Source organism: Protomyctophum parallelum, assembly GCF_964188405.1.
Source record: "Protomyctophum parallelum genome assembly, chromosome: 5".
Taxonomy (NCBI): Eukaryota; Metazoa; Chordata; class Actinopteri; order Myctophiformes; family Myctophidae; genus Protomyctophum; species Protomyctophum parallelum.
Genome location: NC_139702.1, coordinates 19,957,507 through 19,982,513, shown reverse-complemented (window position 1 = coordinate 19,982,513; position 25,007 = coordinate 19,957,507). Strand labels below are relative to the sequence as shown.

Sequence of the window (25,007 nt, the reverse complement as noted above, 5' to 3'; positions counted from 1 at the left end):
CAAATCCCACTTTAAACAAAATAAGCCTGTTGGCTGTCGGACTGCTAGGTGGCAGTATAGGTGCAGACACTGCAGAGGCAGGTCTACAAGCACTGCTTTGTTGTGACCTGGTTTATTATGCCTATTAGTCAGGTGGAGGGATTTTATTCTAGAATCCCGCCAGAAATCCAGCAATGTCTAAAACTCCTTACAGAGCACAATAATCGTCTTTATCAAAAGCCATTACAAATTGTGTTTTTCTTAAGAAGAAACATTGATGGTAATTTGGTATATTTAAGGCCACTGAATCCGCTGAATTAGATTTTGATTTGTGTTTCGACTTGTCAGCCAAATGGGATATCTGCAAATAAGTGATATTACACTAATTGTAAATATGGTCTTGAGGTAATTGTTTATCGTCCAAAATCATGAAGGCTAATTTGACCTTTGGGATACACAAATATGTTGGTGTGTCCAAAAACGTAGTTACTGCACTTTGGCTGTGTAGACCTCACAAAAATCATAAGATGACCATGCAGATTACTTGTCATATATTTTGTTATAACATTTCCAGTACAAATACCAAGCAATACCATTTTATTCCATTACATGTCAAATGGATATGCATCAAACTGTGTAAGGAAACTCAGCCAATGTTAATTGGCTGATCATTGGGCCAATGAAGGTTGTATAATATTTATATTTTTAATAAGAGGGTTTTCATACCAGGGTCATTAAAATGAAAACTGTTGCTGTGCTATTGTGTAGTAGTTTACCTGAGTGGTTTTCAAACTTTTTTGGCCTTTGATTTCTGGATCCAAGCACCTGCCTTTACCCAGTCACTATAGGTGACCATGTCTAAAAAGACAAATTAAGACTAAAGAAAACCAGTATTAAAAAGGTTTTATTGTGCGCTGTTTGGAGAGTTTAGATATTTCTGGTGGGCTTCTAGAATAATATATAATTTAATATATTCAAGTGCACATTTTCCTCATTTCATCCTAGATTAAAAGAAATCTATCATTAAAAAACCCTAGAACACTAAACACGGGTGATTTTCACCCGGACAATGATATTTTTGCATCATTGAAGGTAGGTTTGTTTCCCTGCCTTCCCACATCCATGTTCTTTTTCTACCAGCAGGTGTTCGGGTGAATTTCACCTGTGTTTGTTCCCAGCTCAATTTCTAAAGGAATGTTTTTTTTAAATAATACCCACATTTTTTGGGGAGTGAAGATTCATGATGAAATATTAAAAAAAGAGTACCTCAAGTTGCCATGTATTGCTGTACTTCAATATATTTGATATGGAATATATTACATCGGGTAGCATATACCCGTCTTTAGTGATGGTTTGACAAAGGTTAAGTTTAGTGTTCTAGCGTTAACTCATTGTGTCTCCATACCATGGTCAGTATCATGTCAGGTATCATGTGACATGAATGATGATAGTTGATACTGACCATAATATTGTCATGATAGTCATGATACTGACATGACATTGAGTTGATACTGACACGATACTTACCATGATACTGACATGCAGTGGTGTGCACAGACATTTAGAAGGGCAGGTGCTCAAGTGAAAAAAGGGCACCTTGTGCAGCGCATAGAACCGGCCGATTTAATAGTGTGAGATTTATAGATTTTGGGGCCTAAATAATATATTAGAAGCTTTTTATCAAGAATTTATCAATGTCACCATGGTCCACATACTGTACAGTGTACACTGTACAAAATGAATATATATATATATATATATATATATATATATATATATATATATTATTTTTAATTATTTTTCAAAAGGGCACATTGCTGTCCAGAGGGAAAAGGGCAGGTGCTCTAGCACCCCCTAGTGTCTATCTGTGCACATCACTGCTGACATGATATGCAGACACAATGAATAGATTAAACTGGCATAATCATAATCAAACGCAGCGCGCGGAGCGGCGGAGTCAGTTCAGTCAGTCAACCTCAAGGGAGGTTCTTGTCATGCTCAAAGGCCCATACGATGCTCAAGGGGTTAACATGCTGCATTACTATGTGGGAGTATACGTGTGTGCAAGTCTCACACGTCATTCGCCGATGCGGCAGTCAGCTGACTAAGTGGGCAGGCTACTTAAGCTCACTAGACTCCATGCTCTTCCTGCCTTCCTCTGCTCATGGTTCCCGGTTGTATGTGATGTTTTCTCCCACCACCACCCCAGCACCACCGGTGGGCTCTGCTATCTATGCTCCCCATGGGGGGGTTATTGTATATCTATCTTCCTGCTCTTATGTTTTATGATGTTGCTTAATCATGCCGAGCAGGGAGAAATCCAGTAGAGCCGAACGCCAAGTCAAATATCATATGCACACTCATTACTCATTCTGCAATAAATATTGTTTAATCTATTCGTGAGTTGTCTGACTGAACTATAATTAACCGAATGTCTGTCCGTGTGTGTGTGTGTCTGTCAGAAACAGTGCCGTAACTCCTTACTGCCTGCACCAATCACTCCCACTTTTCACACAGGCATTGACCATATGCATATGGAGGGCGTAACGTAACTTTTTTCGATTTGACACATTAATGATTATTAATTAATCAAATATCTTACAACGGGTAAGGACTAGTAAGAAATAAGAAACCAACGCCCCCCCTTGAGAGTACATCAATGAGAAGGTGCGCTTGTAGATCTGCTATTTCTGGCTGATGTGGATGCTGGGGTTCAACTGGTTTAAGGTGTACAAAATAGTGAAACCACCATGACTCATGATCACACCACTGCCAGCTTTCTAAACCTGCGTTTGAAGACAATCACAGTCTTTGGCTTTGAGGGAAGGTATCAAACTAAACTGAGGATGAACACTAGGGTAGTATTTTTCTTCACAAAGCTTTTCCTCAGTCAGTAGTTGCACTGGCTAATGTAAAAAATGTCACTGAATTGTTTGCAACTTTGCATATTAAATTGCTCTGATAATTCACTGAAATTTACACTTTCAGTCAGAGCATTGATAGATGTAGCTGTCATCTCTTAATCTGACTGACAAAACCAGGATCTGAACTAAAAGCTAAACGAAAAAGTACCAGCCATCTGAGGACAAACTAAAATAACAAACTAAATAACTGAAGAAAAAAAAGGCTAAAATCATAAGAGTGGGGTTTTGAGGATGTTGGTGGGTCTGTGTCTGGGCTGAACTGCCTGGCTTTTATAGCAGTAGGGCTACCGCAGGTGATAATTGGGGAACCTGCTGCAGGTGTGCCTGTCTGATGAGAGAGGAGAGACACAGTGCACACACACTGTAGCGCCACGAAGATGCCAAAAGCCGCTCGTGGCAGGAGTCTCTTCCTGGTTTTTAGACAGCTGGTGGATGAATGTAAGAATACTAGCATTATGATAATTGCATTACTAAAATCTGAAAAACAAAAAGTAATCTATAAATTGGGTGCTTTTCTGAAATAATTTCTTCCACTGTACAAATAGGGAAAGCCTTTCCGATATGTCAATGTATATCGTGTAATGTATTGTATACTTTTGATTGTATACTTTTATGAATCTGTGCTCCAAACCATGTGATCATGGTCGTGAGTTAAATAAATGATGATGATGATGATGAAGAAAAATGTACAGCACAGTACAGTAATTGAATGAATGAGTGAGTGAGTGAGTGAGTGAGTGAGTGAGTGAGTGAGTGAGTGAGTGAGCAAGTAAGTGAGTGATGATGTCATGGCCACACGCAACACAGGGCTCAAATTCAAGTGTGTTGGTTTCAGTGTCACTTCATTATGATCCCTCTGAGTATATAATACCCAGCGAAAGAATATGTGATGACTCAAGGTGAAATATTGGGTTAACCATTAAATGTAAAGTGGCAAATCACAAATTATGGAGCTTTACTGTTTACTCCAAATGTTGCTTTTCCCCCAAATCATCCTACCGGTTTTTAAGTCATGGTTAATCTATTGAAGCATTCAATTCAACTACATTGAAACTTTTGTTCCAACTAGCCCAGCTGTTTTGTGCCATAACAATGCCACCCATTAGCCACAAGAGTGCGCCATGTCCCCAACTCCTCAGACTCAAACCAGGACTGTACAGGGACCTAGTGAAGATTTCCACTGAGATTCGGTTCATGCTAATGTCAGAGGATAAAAGCGTTATTACTTTTAAGTGAAACATTTCTTGACTTTTACCTGTGTTGCATATTAAACAGATTTTTACCAGTTCCCAATCCGTATGCTGAGCTTCTATGGACTATTCACTTTGTCTCAGCACACTGCTCCTACATCTTACACATACACACTGCCATTATATTTATAGTTAATTAGTCACCAACTGAGTATAATATATCACCACTGTCCATATGTTCTGTAATGCCACTTAAGTTGAGTTTGGTGTAGAATAGATGTAGTTGTTGTTTTCAAGTAGCCTACTAATAGTCCACCAAACCAACCAACAATACAACCAGGGGCAACATGAATGTTGGCAGTTGAAGGAACTTTGGGAGATCACAACAAACCAGAACAACACACACATACTATCTCCCTCTCTGTCTGAAATATGTGGAGCAGCAGTCTTTGCGCTTTTAAAAGAAAATAATGAGGAAAGCCAGGAAACGACAATTTTAATTAATGTACCCCATGTGGGTAACCATTGGTATAGCCTACTAGTCTCCTGTTGCTCTTAATGTCTTAAGTGTGGTGAGGCATGGTCTCATTCATCCAACAAGATCATTTTTGGTCACATAGCATCTTTAATACCACCGTTATAATAATTAGGATATCAAAAGTATGGAGTATACATACATCATTTGCATCGTGGTACACAAATCTGTTCCTCTGCGATTTATGTTTTTCATGTCTTCTTCTTGTTCTCGGGAACACCCTTGGTTTATTGTCTGGACATTGTGCTGATACACCGACTCATCCTGAAGAGCTGATGACGCTGTCTTCAGGAAGGAGAACATTTAATTGGACATGTATTGTTAAGTAATATAAAAAACAAAACATAAGATTTGATACTTTTTTTTCTCTCCAAATGTAACTTGAATCCTATAGTCTACTACTTTTTTCTCCAATACCAGTATTCAGGAATCTTGATATTAAGCCCAAACTTGAATCCAAGGTCACCAATATCAAAGTACGTCAGGTAGGTTTCATAAACCTACGGGTGTGGGTCTTGCGGTGGGGACAAAGGAGGGGGGGGGAGAGAGAGAAGGAGTAAAAAAAAGAAAACAAAAAAACATGATGTTTTGTCGTTTTTCTTCTTGTTATTTTTTTTTATTATTTTTTTGCAGCGAAGTTCTTGAAGCTGTGGAGAACAGTCTCTTGAAGCCATGCCTGTTTCTTTTTTTTGTTTTTGTTTGTTTGTTAACAGTCCAAGATAAACGGATTCTCTGCTATTTAGTTCGGAGGAGGTCATGTGAACAGGTCGGAGAGAGTGAGGGGCCTGAGGAGTAACTCCTCATCCGCACGCTTCCGACACCCCCCCGCAGCTTTCCCCCTTTAATCACTGCAATCTTTTTATCCCCCCCCCCCCAGCCCCTCTCCCTCCTCCTCCCATCAGTGTGTGGTTTGTGTCAGACACTGGTGATAGAGGCGAGGCAGTTGGAGGATTTCTGCAGTTTTTCAGGCTGTGGCGTTGGCGGCTCGGGGATGGTGCGGAAGCTGAACGGCAGGCCAATGCTGGTGGTACCGATGTGGCCCGGGCTCAGCGCCGGGTTCTGCCGTCTATTGCTCTCCACTATGCTGGATGTGTTGGATGCCAGACTTTCACGTGTCCTGCACGACCGACAGACAGACAGACAAACACAGACAGACAGCAGATGCTTCACTCAGTATACAGTATATGTATATGTATATGAAAAAATGTGCCCTCGTCTCTCCGACGGAGGATCGCCGCCTGAGGGAGGGACCACCGAGCGATGTAAAGCGAGCGAGTCGCCGTGCGGAGCGTTGCGAACCAAGTCTCGGGACCTCCGAGACGTCATTTATTTTTATTGACCGGGGGTGAACTCGAGGAAAATGAGCACTCTTTTTTGGTGTGGAATTTATGTGAACTCATTTGAAGGATTAGTATAAAATTCAATGAAACTTTCAAAATGGACACAGGTGTAGATTTACCACCATTTTAAGTGTCTTCAAAGGTTTTTCAGTTGATGATTTAAGAATCACAACCTGAATCACTGCTGCAAGGTGCATCAGATGACCTAATTTCCTGACCCATAGTGTGAGATGCCCAAAAATGGATGTCCAGTCTTGTCAACTGAGAATCCCCCATAAATGCTGGATCTTCATTGGAATGTTGAATGTCCGTAATTTGGCATCCTGTTTGATGTTTTATTACATTTTCAAGAAGTCACTATGACTATGTATTATGAATGTAGCTGGTGTGAACTGAATATATGACAAGCATAAAGTATGCACTAAACACAACTGTGGTTGCAAATATGTTATCGCAATGGAGTTACAATGTTTCTGGATCACGCGATAGTGACCGTTCACTCTTATCTAAACCAGGGCGCCAAACCGTTCATAGTAATGGAAACGAAAACCAGAAATGAACAATATTTTACCAGGAGCAGCAATGTAAATGGACATATGATCATATGTTGTTTTTCAAAATTTCAAAACAGAAATGTTAATTTGTAGTCTCCATTACGATTACATTCCCCCCGCTAATATTTAAAAATACATTTCTGCCCAAACTCTCATAATTATGTCTTTCGGACTGCATCACATTTCAGTGTGCCTTCATTGTATCAACGAGAAAGATCCTAAAGGACATTTTCATGTTTGAATAAACAATATGTACCGTAGGCCAGCCAGGCTGCCTCTACACTACAGACTCAACCTGGGAACCCATTGGCAAAACAAAGGACAAACAGCCCCCTCTTTTTTACTTATTGACTTGAGTCAACAGTCTGTCTCGATATACTACTACAGAGTACAGACTAGACACACAATGTTCTGTTTGCTTGCACTGTGAATTGTTGTATACGGTTCACAATGACCCAAAGGAGGGTCGTCTAAATTAGATTATATAGATTATATACCGGTAGATTATATAAGATACGTAAATGTGATGATACATGTATATATTCTTGTTAATGATGCATTGGTGCACCTGGTACAGTATGCTGAATTTGTGCTGTATACAGAGCGTAATTATCCTGACGGCTGTTCACACTAGTAACAATAACTAACTATAACTATAATGATAACTAGATTGTTCACCATTTTCTTTGTTATAATAGTTGTGGACTGTGGATTATTTTTTAAATAATATAGTTCTAGTGCTTGGAGTGAACGGCCCATTAGACCTCCACTCCTACAACAGTGTGTGTGTGTGTGTGTGTGTGTGTGTGTGTGTGTGTGTGTGTGTGTGTGTGTGTCGCGCGGAGTAATGTGACACCATAAGCTACTAATAAGAAGAGCAAAGTTGCTTATTATTGGTAGTGTTCATTCACCTAAAATGCAGAACATTTCCAAACAGCACCCTTGCTGTTGTCTTTTTCAATCAAATCAGGTCTAGAGGCACACAATGACAAGACCTGCAAACTATTTTCTGTGGAGAAGAGGAGAGGAGAGGAGGGCACTGAGAGTGGGAGGAGGCGGGGCTATTGGGTAGCGGTGCATATGTGTGTGTGTGTATGTGTGTGTGTGTGTGTGTGTGTGTTCACTTCACTAAGGAGACACTGTAGACCAGGGTTCCCCAATAGGCGGCCCGCGGGCCATTTGCGGCCCACAGAGCGCCCCCTTGTGGCCCATGAAAGAATTTAAAAAAAAAAAAAAAAAAAAAAAAAAAGATCTTTTTTTTTTTTTTTTTAAGGGTCCTAGATATAAATGGCATTAAATGGGGGTCAGTAGCCTATGCATGTCAAACTGCCTGGGCATCCTTTTCAAATGGGGTCTTGCCCTGAAAATGAATTTTCAGGGCAAGACCTCGACCTCGCGCGTGCAGACTCGGCCCCCAGCCTGGTACGCTAGTCAAAATATGGCCCTTGAGGAAAATTAATTGGGGAACCCTGCTGTAGACCTTAAAACAAATTGAACTGCCGAATCAAAATAGATTATGGAAATTTGAGTCGGAACCACACATCGTTTTTGAGCATATTGCCTGCATGATTAGCTCCAGTGGAGCTGCTCCGTGACCAACAGTGTAAAACTAGTTGGATTGGGCAGCCCCCAGGTGTATATGTACGAATGTATTAATCGCTTTGTTGTTGTTGTTTTTCAGTTTTTTCCCCCAAACCGGTTTAGTGGTTGGGGCTGGACACTAAAACATAAACGTTAAAATCTTCATTCTTCTTGGAACGAACCGATTGAAATTTCTGTTTTCAAGCCATGATTTAAACTAGTGGTTTCTAATGGTCAACCAGAGGGCCACATGCACACCATGTGATTTCACCTGATCCCTTTCCTTCCTCTGTCTGGGTGTTTTAAATGGAGCATGCAAATCTCTGTCACCTTTGTTTGAACACAACTGATAAAGAAACCCCAAATGAAGAAAGAACAAAGCCCTCCTCCTACCTGGGGGAGTTGAACCCACTGTCCACGGTGACGCTGCTGCTGTCCATGCTGTCCAACCTGGCGGAGTGGGCCGACTTCTGGCTGCTGCTGTTCTCCGTCTCCTTGGGGCTGAGGAGGGTCAGGTTCGTTTCTAACTTGCGCTGCAGGTCGTGGTCCTTCTCCCGCTCCAGTAGCCACTGCATGGTTCCCTCTCCACCCACCACGTTCCCTCCACCGCCGCCGCTGACGCAGCCCCCACCCCCCTCCCCGTGTTCTTTACCGTCCTCTACCATCGCCAAATCCTTGGGGTGGTCCTCCGTGGCCTCCTCCTCCTCATCGTCCTCCTCGTCGTCCGATACATTGTAATAGTCAAAGGAGGCAGAGGGCACGGTCGGCTCCAGGCAGCCCTGCAGGGCCGCGGGCGAGGCCGAGGAAGTGGCTGAATTGGAAGGCTGCTGGGGCTCAGGATTGTCAAGGGCCTCTGTTGATTTGGCGTGTGAGGCTTTTCGCAATGTGCCTGACTTGGTGTAGCTGCTATCCACGTAGCCTGCGGACAAGGCGCTGTGTGGCGGTTTGAACAAAGTGTCTTTGCTGAAAATCTCTTTCCTCTTCATCACGCCGCCACCACCCCCCCCTCCCGGGTCCACGTTGTGTTGATGTGGCGTCAAGCGGGCGTTCTGCGCGGGCTCCGGCGTCTGGCTCGGTGTCAACCGGACCGAGCCGCTCTGTCCCTTTGTCGCGGGCAGGTCCTCTTTGTACTCCATCGTGTGGGAGGAGGCGAGGTGAGGGGCTTGGCGATCAGCCGGAGAGCCCTTCCGGAGTCCTCCCGATGAGGTCAATGTGTCATATTCTGATTTTGCCTGAGGCGAAGGGGCAGTTAGGATTGTTTCATTTGACGTATTGCACTGGAAGTAGTCATCTGTCGAGGGCTTGGGAGAAAGTCCCATCAGCTCGCTGTAAGTCGGCAAGCTGTCTCTGCTTTTGTTTCTTTCTATCGTGTTCCGCAATCTCGACTCGTCCGTACTTCCTTTCCCCATATCAGGCACATTAAAATCAGAATGGAACTTAGCAGCAGAGAACATGATCCTTGAGTAGTGGGAGGACTTTTGTGTTGCCCGCAGGGTCCCGTCATCGGTGTGGTAGTGGCTACGCTCTTCTAGACTGTGGTCAAATTCTTCTGGTGCGATCGACGGGTCCTTCAGAGAGTTGTCCATAGACCGAGATCGCTCCTTGGCCTGGTCCGATCTCTCGTGGCGTGATTTCCTGTCCTGATTGTGACTGTGGCTCCTTTGAACCTTGGACTGGGACGTTCCGCGTGAAGGCTCAGGGAAGGGCATCTCCGTCCGTCGTTTGGCCAGCTCCCCAGACACATCCCATTCAGGTGTAACAGGGCAGTATGAGTCTGTGATGTTGGGGTTGCTGTGGACCAGGTATGTTGTGCCACCGCTCCGCCTGCGCTCCAAGGTATACATGGCCTCCCGAGGTGAGCGCACGAGAGAGTGGCTGAAAAAGCGGTAGTCCCTCTCCATAAAGACGAGGTCCCAGTTGGATGCGTCAGACGGGTCTCCCCGCGAGGTCCGGGGTTTGCTGTGTGAGCGGGACTTACCGTGCGGAGCTCTCCTGTGGCCACGGCCCCTCCTGCTGCGCTGGGCCGAACACCCTGCCTTGTTCTTCTGGGCACGTTCTTCTTCCAGCCTCTTCATCACGGCCGTGTGCCTCGCCACGTTCTCCACCGTCAGGTCCGGGTTGATCCGGCGGATGATCTCCTGCTCCACTTCACGGGGGATAGGAGTAGTGGGCACATCCTCATCACGCAGTGGCCACTCCTCTGGCGGGAACTGGGCTGAGAAGGTGGCCAGCTGCCTCATCTTGTCCTTCTTGAAGCTCAGTCGGAACAGCCTTAGTCCAAATCGCTTGGACTGTTTCTCAACGCTCCCTCCACTACCGCCATTGCTACCTTCTTTCTTTTTGGTAAGTGTGTCTGTTTTATAAGGGAAAGAAGTGATGCCCTTGCTCTTATCCGTCGCCTCTTGAGGCGGCGGCTGAACAGGAGGCGTAGCAGGCGGGGGATGGGGGTATGATGGGGGATCTCCTCTGTGCTCCTTCGTTGGGACGCTTGGTGGGGGCTCTCCGCCACTATGGTCCTTGGGGTGTTTACTTGGGTAGGGTTCGCGCCTGTGTTCCTTGGGAGACTTACTTTGGAGCACAGAGGCATGGAGTCTGGATGGGTCGTCTCGGAAAGAATTGTATGATTGTGGCTCATTGTGGTTCTTGCGCACGGGCCTCTCCCTCAAGCAGACAGGTGTAGAAGGTGCTACGGAGCCCGACAGAGGTGAGGTGCACTGCTGTGACGGCTGCTGTTGCGGCTGACGCTCAGCAAGCCGGTCATCGAGGTGATACCACTTGTTGTTGGTTCTGATGAGGGAGGGGGTGATAAAGTAGGTCTGGGGAGTGACAATGAAGTAGCCCTCGGGAGTTGGGAAGATCTTCCTTTCTCGCACCAGCATGTTCAGGGTATGCCGCAGAACCTCTGGGCTCGGTGTAGGCACGCCTACAGGAAACACAGATTACAAAGTAACAAAATGTTGTTACTTGGAAAACACACACACACACACACACACGCACACAAAAGAAAAAAAGGAAAGAAAATACATTCCACGCAATCTCAAATAGGCAAATGCATGAAAAGAAAAAACATCACACGATTAAAAGATCAAGGGAAACAAAATAATGTAAAACATGAGGGCATAAAGTCTAGAGGTAAAACCAGTGAATTAAGAAGAAAGCCTATATATATATATATATATATGGGCCAGATTTGCCCAACGCGAGCGCAAATCGGTGTTGTGAGGAAATGGTTGTTAATGCACCGGTCTCTCTTCGTCTCTGACGTCAGACTAGACTCAAGCTCGATCAGTGAGAGAGTAAGGCTGTCCCCAAACATTCAAAGGTTCGGACACTCGCTCGTTACGTTGGCACTGTTTTTTCAGAATCACAGTAGTACTATGTTTACGTTGTGTTTACAATAATTTGAATGCCGCGCATGGACAGGACACAAACACACTTTGATGACGACGTGCGGAAAAACTCCAGTGTGGAAAAACTTCAAATGAACGGAGGATAAAATAAAGGCTGTGTGTCAAATATGCAACAAGCACGTGGCATTCTGTGTGGCAGAACAAAACTGGGTGCTCATATAACAAATTTAAGTAATTTAAATTAAATAATGCGCCTCAGATAAATAAATGTAATAAGAGCAAATGATATAGGCTAATAATAATATCAATTATCAAATTATCTCGTAGGGCAGCTATTATTGGGCAGAGAGAGAGAGCGCTTTGTCTCTCAAAAGTAAAAGTCTCTCAAAAGTAAAAGGTCAAATAGCACAAACATCAATATGACATACAAATATTGAAATACTAAAATGACAATGCTCTGGACTACACTAGAGGAGCCACATATTAAAGCCTTAAGATTATTATTATTTTAATTAAGCTGCATGTTTTCAAACTGTTCTATTTTTTTGTGTCCGTGACCTGTGACACAGAAGGTGAATAGTACATGTCAATAAATTAAGCAATTTTTAATCCAAACAAGGTTGAAGGATAACCAGACAGTGGCCTTGTGGTTAGAGTGTCCGCCCTGAAACTGGGAGGTCAGGGTTCGATCCCTGGCCGGGTCATACCAAAGACTGGGAAAATGGGCCTCCCTCAGCATCAAAGGGTTGGATTGGGGGGTCAATTCAATTAATTCCTGAACACGGCACGGCTGCAGCTCACCGCTCCTTGGCTGCGGCTCACTGCTCTAAGAGATGGGTCAAATGCGGCGAACAAATTTCACTGTGGTAACGTGTGTGACAAATCGTACAACTTTGATTTTAAAAGGCATCAATTATTACTATATGAATATTTTTGGTGTGAAATACTTGTTGAGTTGCCGTATTGTTCCGTATTGTTTATTTGTCACACCCCAGTGTGTAAAGACCTTTACCATGCTAGGGTAGTAAGGGTACTATAGGAAGAATATCCATCATAATTATTGGGCACATCTCTCCCTTGAGCTCATGTTACTGTGTGTTATCTGAGAGATAAAGATGAATAAATACTATTTTTAGATGTTTAACTTGATATAAGGTAAAGTTCAAGTGGTGGTCACTGGTCAGTAATGAAGTACATTTATTTAATACTATACTTTTGTTTTTGGGAAACTTATGACTCCAATACATTTATTTTATCTGCTTTGGGGGGTTAAATACAAAAATATATAATGACAATGAATGTCATTTTTGTCAATTTGATTTCATTTCTGATGTTTTTACAGGTGTTTTTGTAATCTGTGTGTGTATCGTCAATAATATGTGCAAGTCAAGTAATATTTGACCAGTGGTATCTATATTTTGACTCAAGTAATAGGTTTGTGCACTTTGTCATCCGTTGGTGACTATGATGATGATCTGTAGCCTAGATAATTTTCATGCCTGCAGAGCACCTGTTTTTGGTTCCTTCTGCTAACAAGCACAATTCAAATGGAGAATATCAAAAATAACTCCAAAAAGCTATTTGTAGGCTCCATTGGGAGTGGATAGTAAATGGAGACGTTGCAAAGTACATGAATTAAGTTAAGTGTAATTTCATGACAGTTGTGTCATCAGCACTTTTCTCTAAATCAGGAAGTATCAGAACTATTTGCCTCTGCTGGAGCACAGAGACTGCTGTGGGTTGAAAGCATACTGTAGGTTTAAATGTATAACCACTGGCAGTTTTGCATAATATGGTCACGTCCGATTGAAAACATTTGCATTTGATCCTGGTTGACTTTAAGAAAAGACTACCCCTAAGGAAAATGGTGCTGCTTTCTGGGCTGCGAATGTAAAGATAACTGTTGGTCACCCACCGATGCTTTAACAGACTGGCTATTTTGGAACTACTTGTAACTTGACATACCCCATGTAAGCAAGATGCTGACAAGAGCTTGCCATTCTACCGACAAACTACTATCGAACAAATATTCATTGCAAGTCCAAGCACTACAGTTATGTAAGATGCAAATGATATATAAATTCACCTAACTTTTCCTTTGACCACGTTAACCATGGTGTCCCTATTTTGGGCATATCATTACAGGCAGACATTCTCAAAAGTAGCTTAGGCCTGACTCACCGCACGACACACTTCCATAATTCATTTAATTCCCTTTTGTCACAATGTATATAGACCCTGGCTATAGTATCGACACGGCTAATTTGGCCACTGACTCCAGGGGCATACTATTTTTCTTTAACTTGAATATTTTTACATTCCCACATAGTGCAGTTTATCACCGCCCACTATCTCACCCAATTGTCTGCGTTGTTACAGTGTAGTTCACCATACATACTGTCATTGGCTGTGGGGTCAGTCAGCCAGGACCTCAGGAAGCCCCACACCCTCTGAGCATGTGGACAAAACCAGAATAGATGCTTGACATGTTCGTCTGAGTTACAGCCAACTCTGGGGCATCTCCGCTTCCCCGCAAAAAGGTGGGGTGTTAGTTATGTACAGTACTGTGCTCCAGGCCTGTGTGATGACATGTCAGTTCAGCCAGAAGATCAGGTGGATGTGCCTTACCTGGGAAGCTGGAGGTGAGGTGTTCCACCAGAGCCTCCTGAGTGACAGGCTTATGGGCTGAGTTCATGGCTGAGACGGCCAAACACAGGATCTCCCCCAGTGGGATGAACTGGGACTGGCTGATGGGGGACATACTGATTGGAGACACATCACCTACGAGAGAGAAAAAGAAAAAGAAAAAAGAAAACATGAGTGAACATGAACAACAGTGCTGATACTGTGGGTCTATGTCTATGATGTAATGCAATGGTGTTCAACTGTGTGCTAAATGCAGACTGTGCACAAGTTTTTTTTTCATTCCTAAACACTACATCAGGTGATTTCATTAATTACCACACCTTCACCCGAAGAGACGTGTATTGGGGGAGGGGTGTGAAGGTGGGGACTAATTAGTGAGATCTGTATACTGTGTATGCACAGCCCACCAGTGATGTAATGTTAACAAAAACAGAGGTTTTTCACACAGCCTGCAACATCTCCACCTCCTCACTGTTCAATCCTCATTCACCTGTACACAAAGTGAGAAGGACTATAGTTACGTAGGTAAGTCACATGTCGCATATTGCTTGGACACAACAATCTTTTTGAGACTGTCTGTATCTCCCACGCTTTCTACAATGCCAAAATCATGTGGGTTCATTTGTATTCCCTCCACACAAGAGATGCCACATTTTGAAAAGAAAAAAGAGATTATATTGCTCTACAGCCTTTCTAATCCAACAGTGGACCGAAAGCTTTTAAGTTGCTGAAGATGTTGAATTAGAAATTATAAAAATGATATATGAAAAAGGTTCCGCTATACTTGATTTGATTTCCCACAGGATGAGCACATTCCCAACTGTGCCTGGTTGGTGAGGATGAGAGAGGGCTTCGAACATGACTGCATGTGGCCTACTCTGAAACAATGCAAGTCGGGAACGATGCCTGCCCCCCCTACCCGTTTATGCAATAACTGTTGTTTTGTTGTACCCATTTTACCCATTCTCAGAATACCCAGCACCCGTCCCTACCCACTAACATACTGATCGTCAGAAGCTGCTGATGTTGACGACATACAGTACATTGGCATATACGCAAATGGAGTTCTATTGTAGACGCTGCCACGTATACTAGCCTCGGGTAGCGATACTACTAATATCACTGCGTGGATATTAGTCTCGTCCCTCTCAGTGTTCTGCAATGTTCCGCCCCATATTTGCATACTAGGCCCTGGTTGGTTATAGCCTGGTTCCAGACGAATCTGGTTGGCTCGTCACCATTTCGGCCGTGAAGTGCTCCTGTAATTGTCAATTGAGAGGGGCCAGACTTAATCTGCCTAACGTTCCCAAACGTGAAGCAAAGCTACCACATTTGTGAAGCCGACAGGTCGGGTTGACCAATCAGGGAAGCTGGTCCGTTCCCCGTCCCACACACACACAAACACACAGCGATTTGGTGCGTCTACAGGCCCGCGGACAGACCAAGACATACAGACACTTGTGGCTTTTTGATTGGTTTCGCCAAACTGCAACTCAGAACTTCACACAGATTTTGTGAAGTATTGATTGCAAAATCAATTTATTTATTTTCACAGGTGGCTCTACAGTGGGTTGTCTGAACATGGGTTCAGAGTAGATCAGACACAGTACAGGACCCCTTAGGCGGGTACTCCAACCAAGACCCTTTGTTTGAAAGGCAGTTCCACTCGTGATGGCACACAATACAAAGTTTACTCTGAGTGCAACATTTGAACCGTATGGTTATAGAAATTAACCTGGAGGATTGTTGTTGTCAAAAACTGCTGTGCTGTGTACCTACATTATAATTACTGTGACATAGACTCCTGACTTTTTTGGGGTGTTGAATGTGTGGGTGCGCCGTTGCGGCTATACAGTTTAGACGGCATGTCCATTCATGTCCATATGGGCACTGTATGGTCTCAACATTGTATAGTAGGCTATATTGTGTAGCTAAATTTGGTCTTCCCATGATATAAATGTGAAAGACTTAGGCCTACTGGTTTGAACACAAAAATAAAAGGTTCAGTGAAATATTGTAAATTAGAATAATCAAGCAATATTAGTACAATCTGGAAAGGCCTAAATAACTAAGGAGGCCTATAATTTCCTACAAAAAAACAGTTGTTGTAGGGTAATGTGATGTGAAGCCAAGCACTACTACTACTACATGTGAGTAAAGGTTTATATTTCTACCATGTAACTGTACACAATAATTAAATGTCAAAGTGGAAACCCTATGACAGCCCTATTGTAGGCTAATAGCCTAGGAAAATGGAATGACGTAGCCATATGATACTGATAGGCCTATAGTGGGGGGTAATAATAAACGATCATTGTTTTTTATGGTTTGAGCAGAGCAGCTCAATGCCAGCCACAATAGTACAGCCTAGGCTAGGCTACTATAATATCTGATAACAACCGTGAGATCGGGCTCCTGTCCTGATAACACACCAACGTAGCTACTTTTCAACAAGCCTCATCGATCCATCATGCATAGGCTAGCCTACACATCATTGTCGAAGGTGTATAGCTCCTATAGCCTACCTCTATACCATACCTATACCAGTGCTAAGAATGAAGACAGTGGCCTATATGAGGGTGGTGTTGCTGTTATCCGTAGCCGTACCTGCGGCCGTCTCACTCACCTGGTGGTGCCCGGTAAACTGGGGGGGACGGAGAGAGGTGAGGAGGAGGAGGGGGGAGGTGCTGCTGATGCTGCTTCTGCGCTCGGACGTCTTTCTCACTACGGGAGAGATTGCGCTCCAGCGGCCGCTCGGCGAGATCCGAGCTGGGCCAGGCCCGGCGCAGATTAGCGCTGCGGTTCTTCTTCATAGTGAGTGACCCCCCCCCCCCCACACACACACACACACCCCTCCAAACCAGATGGCCTTCACTGGGGCTACTACTACTGACGAGGGGAGGGGGGGTGGGGGGAGGGAGAGGCTGCAGGGGGAGGTCGACCAACCAACCTCGGGGGCTCAGTCAGTGCCTCCCCCGCATGGGTGACGAGAGCGTCCCGCTAGAGCGATCACACACCGGACAACATGGCAGGGAGGAACCGGCGTGCACGGTCACACAAGACACGCACATACATACACAACGTCTCATTTACATCCACGGGCTGATCCGGAGGAGCGGAGCTCGCGGCAGCAGTGGCGGTGCTGGTGGTGGGGGTGCAGCAGGTGACTGCGCCAGGCATCACCCCTCTCATCGGCGTCGGTCCCGGCCACCATTTGTAGCAGCGTTCCCATTTGCATGCGTAGGGAGGCACATTACGTAGCCTCTCTGATGTGGGAGGAGGGAGCGGGGAGGAGGAGGGCAGGGGTAGAGATGAGGGAAATGGGGCATTGGAAGCGAGGGGGAGAGATAGATTCCGGCGGAGGAGGCTTTTTGGATCCGTTTTCTCTCCCGAACTATAAAAGGGGGGTAAATATAAACGTAACGGGGGGTGGCAGGATTGAGGGTTACAGATTCACACGCCGAAACAGGCCCCCGTATCTTCGACAATAGCTCAATTCACCACAGGAGTGCTGCTCAGATCGACGAGCCCCAGAAAACAAAAGATGAGCCCACTTGGAAAAGCCCATAAAGCTGGGAACGGCTCCGTGCGCTCACTCTGACGGCCAGTGAAGACTAGGTGGTGTGCCAACAAGCACCGGGGATGCCACGGCCATCATCTCCATCTTTATCCGATCAAGCACGCAAGACCCCGTCGTCCTTTTCGACAACAGCACGCCAGGAGAGGAGAGGGGAGGGTTGGAAGGGAGGGGGGGAAATGTAGAGCGCTGAAATAAATAAATAAATTCAAGAATAGATATCCACCGGTTCACCGCAATCCGTCGGAAGACGCGCTCCTAGGCTGATGGCCGTTAATTGTAGCATCCATTCATTGACACGGAGGAGGAGGGCTGCAAACTCCACTCAACAGCCAATCTGTTTCAACACGCTAATACTGCAGCGGCTCCCCAGCACCTCTAGGAAGGGTGTGTGCGCGCGCGTGTGTGTGTGTGTGTGTGTGTGTGTGTGTGTGTGTGTGTGCGTGCGTGCGTGTATGTGTACGTAACGTACGTATATGCGTTTGACTGAGCGTATGCGCGTGTCCGCCCCACTGAGCGCGTTTTTGCGTGAGCATGCATGCATGCGTCTGTGTCTGGGTGATTGAGGCTGAGGGGAGGAGAGTGGATGCACAGGAAATCGAGGACATACGAAGAGGAGAACAGGAAGAGGAAGAAGAAGGGACGCCTAACAAAAAAAGAGGGACGCACGGAGGAGCAAAGGAGAGTGCAAACCGCAAATATGAAGTTACGAACAGCAAATTGCTTTATCAAATTCTTAGCCATCACATGATTCCCAGGGCATGAGCGCAACACACACACACGCACGCACGCACGCACGCACACACACACACACACACACACACACACACACACACACACACACACACACACACACACACACACACACACACACACACACACACACACAGCTGTAGTGTAGTGTGTGTTATTGTACTGTTATTTGAGCACTCTGCTTTAAATCACCCTGCTGTCTCCCTCACATGAACCTCAGCTCAGCATCCCTATCCTGGGGCCGGGGGAAGCATTTGCAAAATAAATAAGCAAATAAATAAGATTTACAAGCTCAGTGTGTCTTGGAACCAAGTAGGCCTACAGAGCAAGCTCAGGTCAAGTTCACTAGTCTAATTATAGATGGTTTAAATAGTCTTTAATGGAAATGACTGGACTTGATGGAGCGGAGGACCAAAGAGGAGACTGGTGTAAAAGTACAACTCATTTAGAACTCCAGACCTCTCTGTCCCCCGCTGTACCTGCATGTGACTCTCACGGGTCACTTCCCTGGACATGTCCATCATCCATGATGTCCCAGACACGGGCCGAGCTCTCAGTGTTCCCCAATCTCAAGTCTGTCATGGCATGGGACGTGCGTGTGTGTGTGTGTGTGTGTGTGTGTGTGTGTGTGTGTGTGTGTGTGACCATTGGTTGAGGAGGTGGGGGGTACACAGAAGAACGACAGACTGGATTGATGGTGGTGGGGTGTCAGTGTATACATCGATTTGCTCCAGGGTTTCAATGGCGCCAAAGAGAAAATAAAAGTGTGTGTGTGTGTGTGTGTGGGGGGGGGGGGGGGGGGGGGGGGGGTTACAAATAGAGACAGAGAGGGAGAGAAAGACACCTTGCCAGCCATCTTATTTCACAGTAGTGCTGCAACAGCCTTTGTTGCCATGACGACGCAAGCCGATGATCTCATTGCTATACTGCCTCCAAGTGCCGTTTCCTCTTAAAGAGACAGGAGCGTGTGCACAGACAGTGAGATAGACATGAGGGGCTGTCTGTTTATAATATGCACAGATGAGAACCATCGTGTTGTATTGGAGGTTGTGTTAGTGTTACAGAGTCATACCGGCATCCAAAGAAAATGGATCTGCAAAAGACGCAACCATGACCACAGACAGGATGTGGTACACACACACAACGGCTTTTGAAAAGAGAGTATATATATAGTCTATATATATATTATATATATATATATATATATATATATATATATAGTTAACATTATAGTTAACATTAGTAACTTAATAAGTTAATTCTTATAGTCCTACTAGACCCCAGGGAATTACATCTCGCCACATTAATTGTTTTCCGTGTGTCTGAACGAACAACTGACTATACTAGGGGCCTGCCATACTATGTGTAATATAGGCTCAATATGTCAGTTTGTCACTTCACATTCAATAGATCCCGTGATCTTTTGTGGCCAGATGTAATTTCCTGGGGTCTAGTATAGGACTATAGAAAATAATAATAAAGAAAATGCTGTAAAAGTTGGTATAAAACAATACATATTTAGCCACTTGTTCGAATGCCCCGGGCCCCGCACCCTGCCAAAAATAGCTAAAATCGTTAAAACTAAAGAAAGCAGCAAATGAAAACAAAAAAAAATAACACTCATCATTTACATTCTCTAATAACAACAATATCAAAAAAAGTTGTCCTTTAAAAAACAAAAAACAAAAACAAACAACATACGGTACACAAAATGTGTGTATTGTTGTCATATAGAACATAGTCGATGGTATGTGTGCATTTGCATGTTTTCTCTTTACACTGCAGTGAAGTCTGTACTTTCTTTCTTGAAAGGACTGAAGGAGACATATTGTCACCAGTTGACTGCCCTCTAGTGGAAACTTCATGACATCACAATCTTTAACTATCAAATTGTATTGTCCAGTTTGCTTTCTCCACAGAGGGCAAAATAAATTAGCCATGGTGGCCTAGAATACACCTTCTGATCTGACATTAAGAACTATGGTGACATTTCCACTTCCTGTTGCGTCAATAGTTTCCGACCATTCTCTATGAAGACCCTCCCTTTCCTTCCACTAGGGGACATGCCTTGTAGCTGGGCATGGGTCCTTTTCCTGAACAAATGGACCACCTTCCTTCCTGCATAGCACACACACTCCTTCGCATAGCCCTTTGTTTATGGCGTTCTGCTGAAAAACAAAGTATCTCTGTTAATCAGATTGTATTTTACTTTCCAGCCTGGTGAAACAGCTAGGCCTACAATAAATTCAGAAACCTTGGACTAGGTTCTTTACCTGGAATTTGCAGCATGTAGAAAATAATTATCTTTTTTTTTTTTACAAAGCAATTAAATAGAGAGAGCAAGGTGTAATTATTTTATAAATATGGTATCTCTTATTTCTTTCAAGGTTTCAACAGTGGCCTTGGGGCAGGGTGATTTGTACAAAACATGTTTAATCCCACTACTTGCAATGCTAGCTTTCACTCTAAATCAAGGATTTGTTGGACTGTTTGGGGATTAAACTGGACTAACTGAAAGCACAGCAGTCATCTGGCTGGAGGTACTTCCCAAAATATGACAATTGTGATATATACGGTATAGGCCTATACATTCACAAACACATACATTATACACAGTTCACAATTAAGTTCAGTTTAACAGCAATTTAGAAATGTGAATTGTTTGTGAGATTTAAACCTGCTTTACAGCTCTTATAAGAGCCCTCATTTTCCAACTATAATTAATACACCGTAGGAGTATTGATTTCTTATAGCCAGTCACATAATACATTATTCAACTGTAGAGATACAGGCAGAGTAGAAAAACCCAATGCTGGAGTTAAAAATAGTGCTGAGGTGTCAGATTCCAGATTTAAGTTAATCACATTTATATTTTGAAAGAATAATGTTCAAAATCTGGTAATATGGTGGAAATGTAAAGTATATCATTTGGGAAATTGGAATACAATACATTTTTATGAACACATTTAGGCTAATAGGTAAACTCAAGACACTTTAAGGATTCATACTCTATACAACTATTTGTTCAATTTGGAGCACTAGTCCTTACCAGTTCAAATATGACCACCAAATTATGCACAGTGTGGGTAAAGCAATTTAATAGATAGTGTAATCAGTCTGGTGTCAGAGGCACTTGCCCCAGGCTTGGCTCAAGGATGAAATGACTGAGGGTGCAGTTGAAAATGACGTGTATTGTAAAACAATATGTACATGAAACTTAAACTGAGGGGGCAGAATTTGCAACTGAGGGTGCCAGGCCCCCTCTGGCACCCTGGTGGCACTGGGCCTTCCTGCCCGTCAGGCAAGTAGTACAGGAAAGGTGCAATTCTGGGGAAATTGCAAAGTGTGGTTGGCTCGATCGCCTTTGGAAATATAGGCCCCTCCCACTGATTTTGCTAGGCAATTACAATGTCATGACACCCCTCTGATCATGTGTAAGTAATTAGGAGGGGATTTATCCCCCATAAATCATGTTTTCACAACAAACGTTTAAATTTCTCGCATTTGCGGCGCCCCCTATGGATGAAAATGGAAGTTGGCTCTCGGTTGAATAATCCACCCCCGACAAATGTGGGTTTGGATTGGACATTCTGTTTGTGATTTGTGGCATTTTTGAGTGGTGCAACCACTCCAAGAAACAGCAATGTCCCTATGTCCCTATGTCACAACCTAGGTCCGTACCAGTAGGGGCAAAAGTGGCGCTGTTGTGCTAGAAACAGAGAGAGAGAGAGATAGTGTTGCACTGTTGCCTGTTAATTACAGAGAGAGAGAGAGAGAGAGAGAGAGAGAGAGAGGGGGAGAGGGATAGGGAGAGGTGTCTGCTAATTCCCCCACACAGTAACTCTGTCATTTCTCGACCGTTTCTCGACGTGGGGCGGCTCGCCGGAACCGGGCTGGCACCCTGGACGAGTTCCTGTGGGTCTGGAAGTTCCGGGGACTAACCGGGGACCCCCACACGGACCACTCAGTTCACACGGGTGTGATTTGTAAAATAGGCTCTCGGCCCCCTCCCACTAACTTTATAAGCCGATTATGGCCGAACGATACGGACTATGCACATTTCTGCTTGTGGTGTTTTAATCGCATATATATAGGTCCAGCGATCATGTGTACTGAATTTTGTGAGATTGGACAAGATCTGGAAGAGCGAGGAGAGAGAGGAAGAAAATCCAAAATGACGGAAAATCTATCCAGAAGCAAAAATAAATTTTGACTTTACGAGGTGATTTTACAAGGCGAAATGTAAAATGGTCTGTTATAGCGCCACCATGGGTTTTAGCATTTTCCGATGGGGAAATTTAATAACAAATAAATGTAATAAACAATGTTAAATTTGTCAAATTGAACAAAGGGCTTTGAGATGTGTTCAAATTCAGATCAACTGGGCAAGCCAGTAACACACGCACACACACAGACACAGACACAGACACAGACGCAGACACACACACACACACACACACACACACACACACACACACACACACACACACACACACACACACACAGACGCACACAGACACACACACACACACACACACACACACACACACACACACACACACACACACACACACACACACACAGACACAGACACAGACGCACAGACACACGCGCACACACACACACACACACACACACACACACACACACACACACACTCACAGACTTTGGAGAATTATTTGGAGTATATTTCAGAAAACTGCCAGCATAATGGAATCTCATACTCAGTACATCTTCAGCTAGCTTAGTCATTAAACTCATTATGCAGTCTGGTGAGCTATTAGTTATAAGACAAACATTCCAATGCTTATCAGTGAGAGCTTCAATAGGGTCAGGGAAGCTATGTCACCTTGCTTGGGCTGGGGGGACATGTAACCAGCTATTTCAAACATGAATATGGATTATATTATTTCAAATTCCTACGTGTCTGTGTGCATGCATACCATATGCAAGTGCATCAAAATATTTTCTAAACCAACAATAGCTATACCTGTCATAGGCCTATTGAATTTAAATGTCTATATACAGTAGTGTATCAGTGTATGTAGCCAACGATTGACAGTTGTACATTTTCACTTTAAGAGACTCTGCCATTCTACATCAGGCCAAATTCCACACCTAATCTAATATTGTCTAATAATGATTTAGAAGGTTATATCTGCGATGCAGAGCTTCTTTTACACAAATAGGCTACAGGAAACTCAGCTCAGTCAATATTAATGTAGCTTCCCTATTAGGCCTATATTATTTAGCCATATATATTTTAGTCGTGTAAGCAAAGGGTATGGCTACAATGAGACACTTTGTGCTTTGTTTTGTTTGTATGGATGGGACATGGGTTGGGCATAGCCAGCCCCATTGACTGACAAGTTATTTTTAAGAACATCAATATGTGCACTTGTAGCCTATAGATAGATCACTTGATTTCAGTTACACCAAGCAGTAAGGTGTGTTTTCAGTCGAGCTACAACACCTGCCGCAGCCTCTCTCACTCCCACACTGCACACAATGTGACAACAGTGTAAGTGATAACACCCAATGTTGTTCAAACTTGTCCCACCACATAGCGGCAGGCCATATCATTAACTAGCCAACATGTGGGAACACTGGCGCATGAGATGCTGCCTTGAACAATTTAACTCATGGTCAGAGTAGGTAGGAATAGGATAGCCTATACTGTAACCTAAGATATGTCACACATATAGACATGTATATGGCTTCAGACTCCTAGCTGCATCAAATAAAGAGCCACAAAGTCAGTGAGCCTTCATTATCCCTGAATAGTAGATAGGCCTATTATGCAAATTGTATGAAAATAAAGTGATAGCCTACCCCGTTATGAAACTTTTGAAGGATTAGCCTATATTGCACACCCAGACTCCTTAGGCTAAATGTTTAACAGTCAGTTATAGAATTTCAAAAGTTTTGCTGAACTGCGTTCTGATGGCTATACAGTCTAGTCTACTAATAATAAGTGAAGTTACCTATGCACTTGATGTTAAAGCCCGCAGGTGGATTAAGGGCCCGTCTTGACCATCCGTTCCTGAGGACCTCGAGGTGGTTCTCCTTGCCTTGGATCAGCAGAACATGCTTGTCTATCCATCCCAGGAAGAAAATCTCCGATAAAGCGTGTGTGACCGTCTTGTTCCAAAAGTGCTGCATGTTTGCAGCTTTGAAATTGCCGAATATTTCGTAGCCGGTGTGATGCTTTAACTTTTCTGTGTCGTCCTGATCATCATCTCCACCAACCCGGGACAGCACCAGAGCCAGGGAGTGAGGCGCGATCTCAACGAACTTCTCCTCCATTTAAACATTTGTTAATGAACCGCAAACTCACCGTTGTGATCCATCCGGTTAGAAATAAACTGTTTCAACGGTAGCCTATACGTTCTGTAACATGTAAGACATGCTGCACACGGCATTCTGAAAAGCCATGCAATCTATAGCCTGATATAAGAAATATACGGCTTCCAAGTCCAACTTCTGGCGCCCAGGCAAAACGCAGCCAACGCAGGTAGCAAAAACAACGAAGCCCCTTTCTCCACCACAGCGCGACATAGCGGGCCAAATGTCGCTGA

At 44.1% G+C, this 25,007-nt stretch overlaps 1 protein-coding gene across 2 annotated transcripts; it reads right to left on the bottom strand.

The window, feature by feature from the left end:
* Positions 1-5,525: 5,525 nt before the first annotated feature.
* On the bottom strand, positions 5,526-24,868 carry stox2a (storkhead box 2a). Of its 2 annotated transcripts, none has more exons than XM_083764838.1 (4): positions 24,414-24,868; positions 14,082-14,234; positions 8,497-11,026; positions 5,526-5,745 (listed from the first exon to the last, which is right to left on the bottom strand). In XM_083764838.1, the coding sequence occupies exons 1-4, from the start codon at positions 24,733-24,735 to the stop codon at positions 5,544-5,546; spliced, it is 3,207 nt and encodes a 1,068-aa protein (XP_083620964.1). In that variant the 5' UTR covers positions 24,736-24,868; the 3' UTR covers positions 5,526-5,543. The 2 variants fall into 2 exon arrangements, with proteins under 2 accessions (XP_083620964.1, XP_083620965.1); XM_083764839.1 differs by lacking the exon at positions 24,414-24,868 and adding an exon at positions 16,726-17,610.
* Between the last annotated feature and the right edge of the window lie 139 nt (positions 24,869-25,007).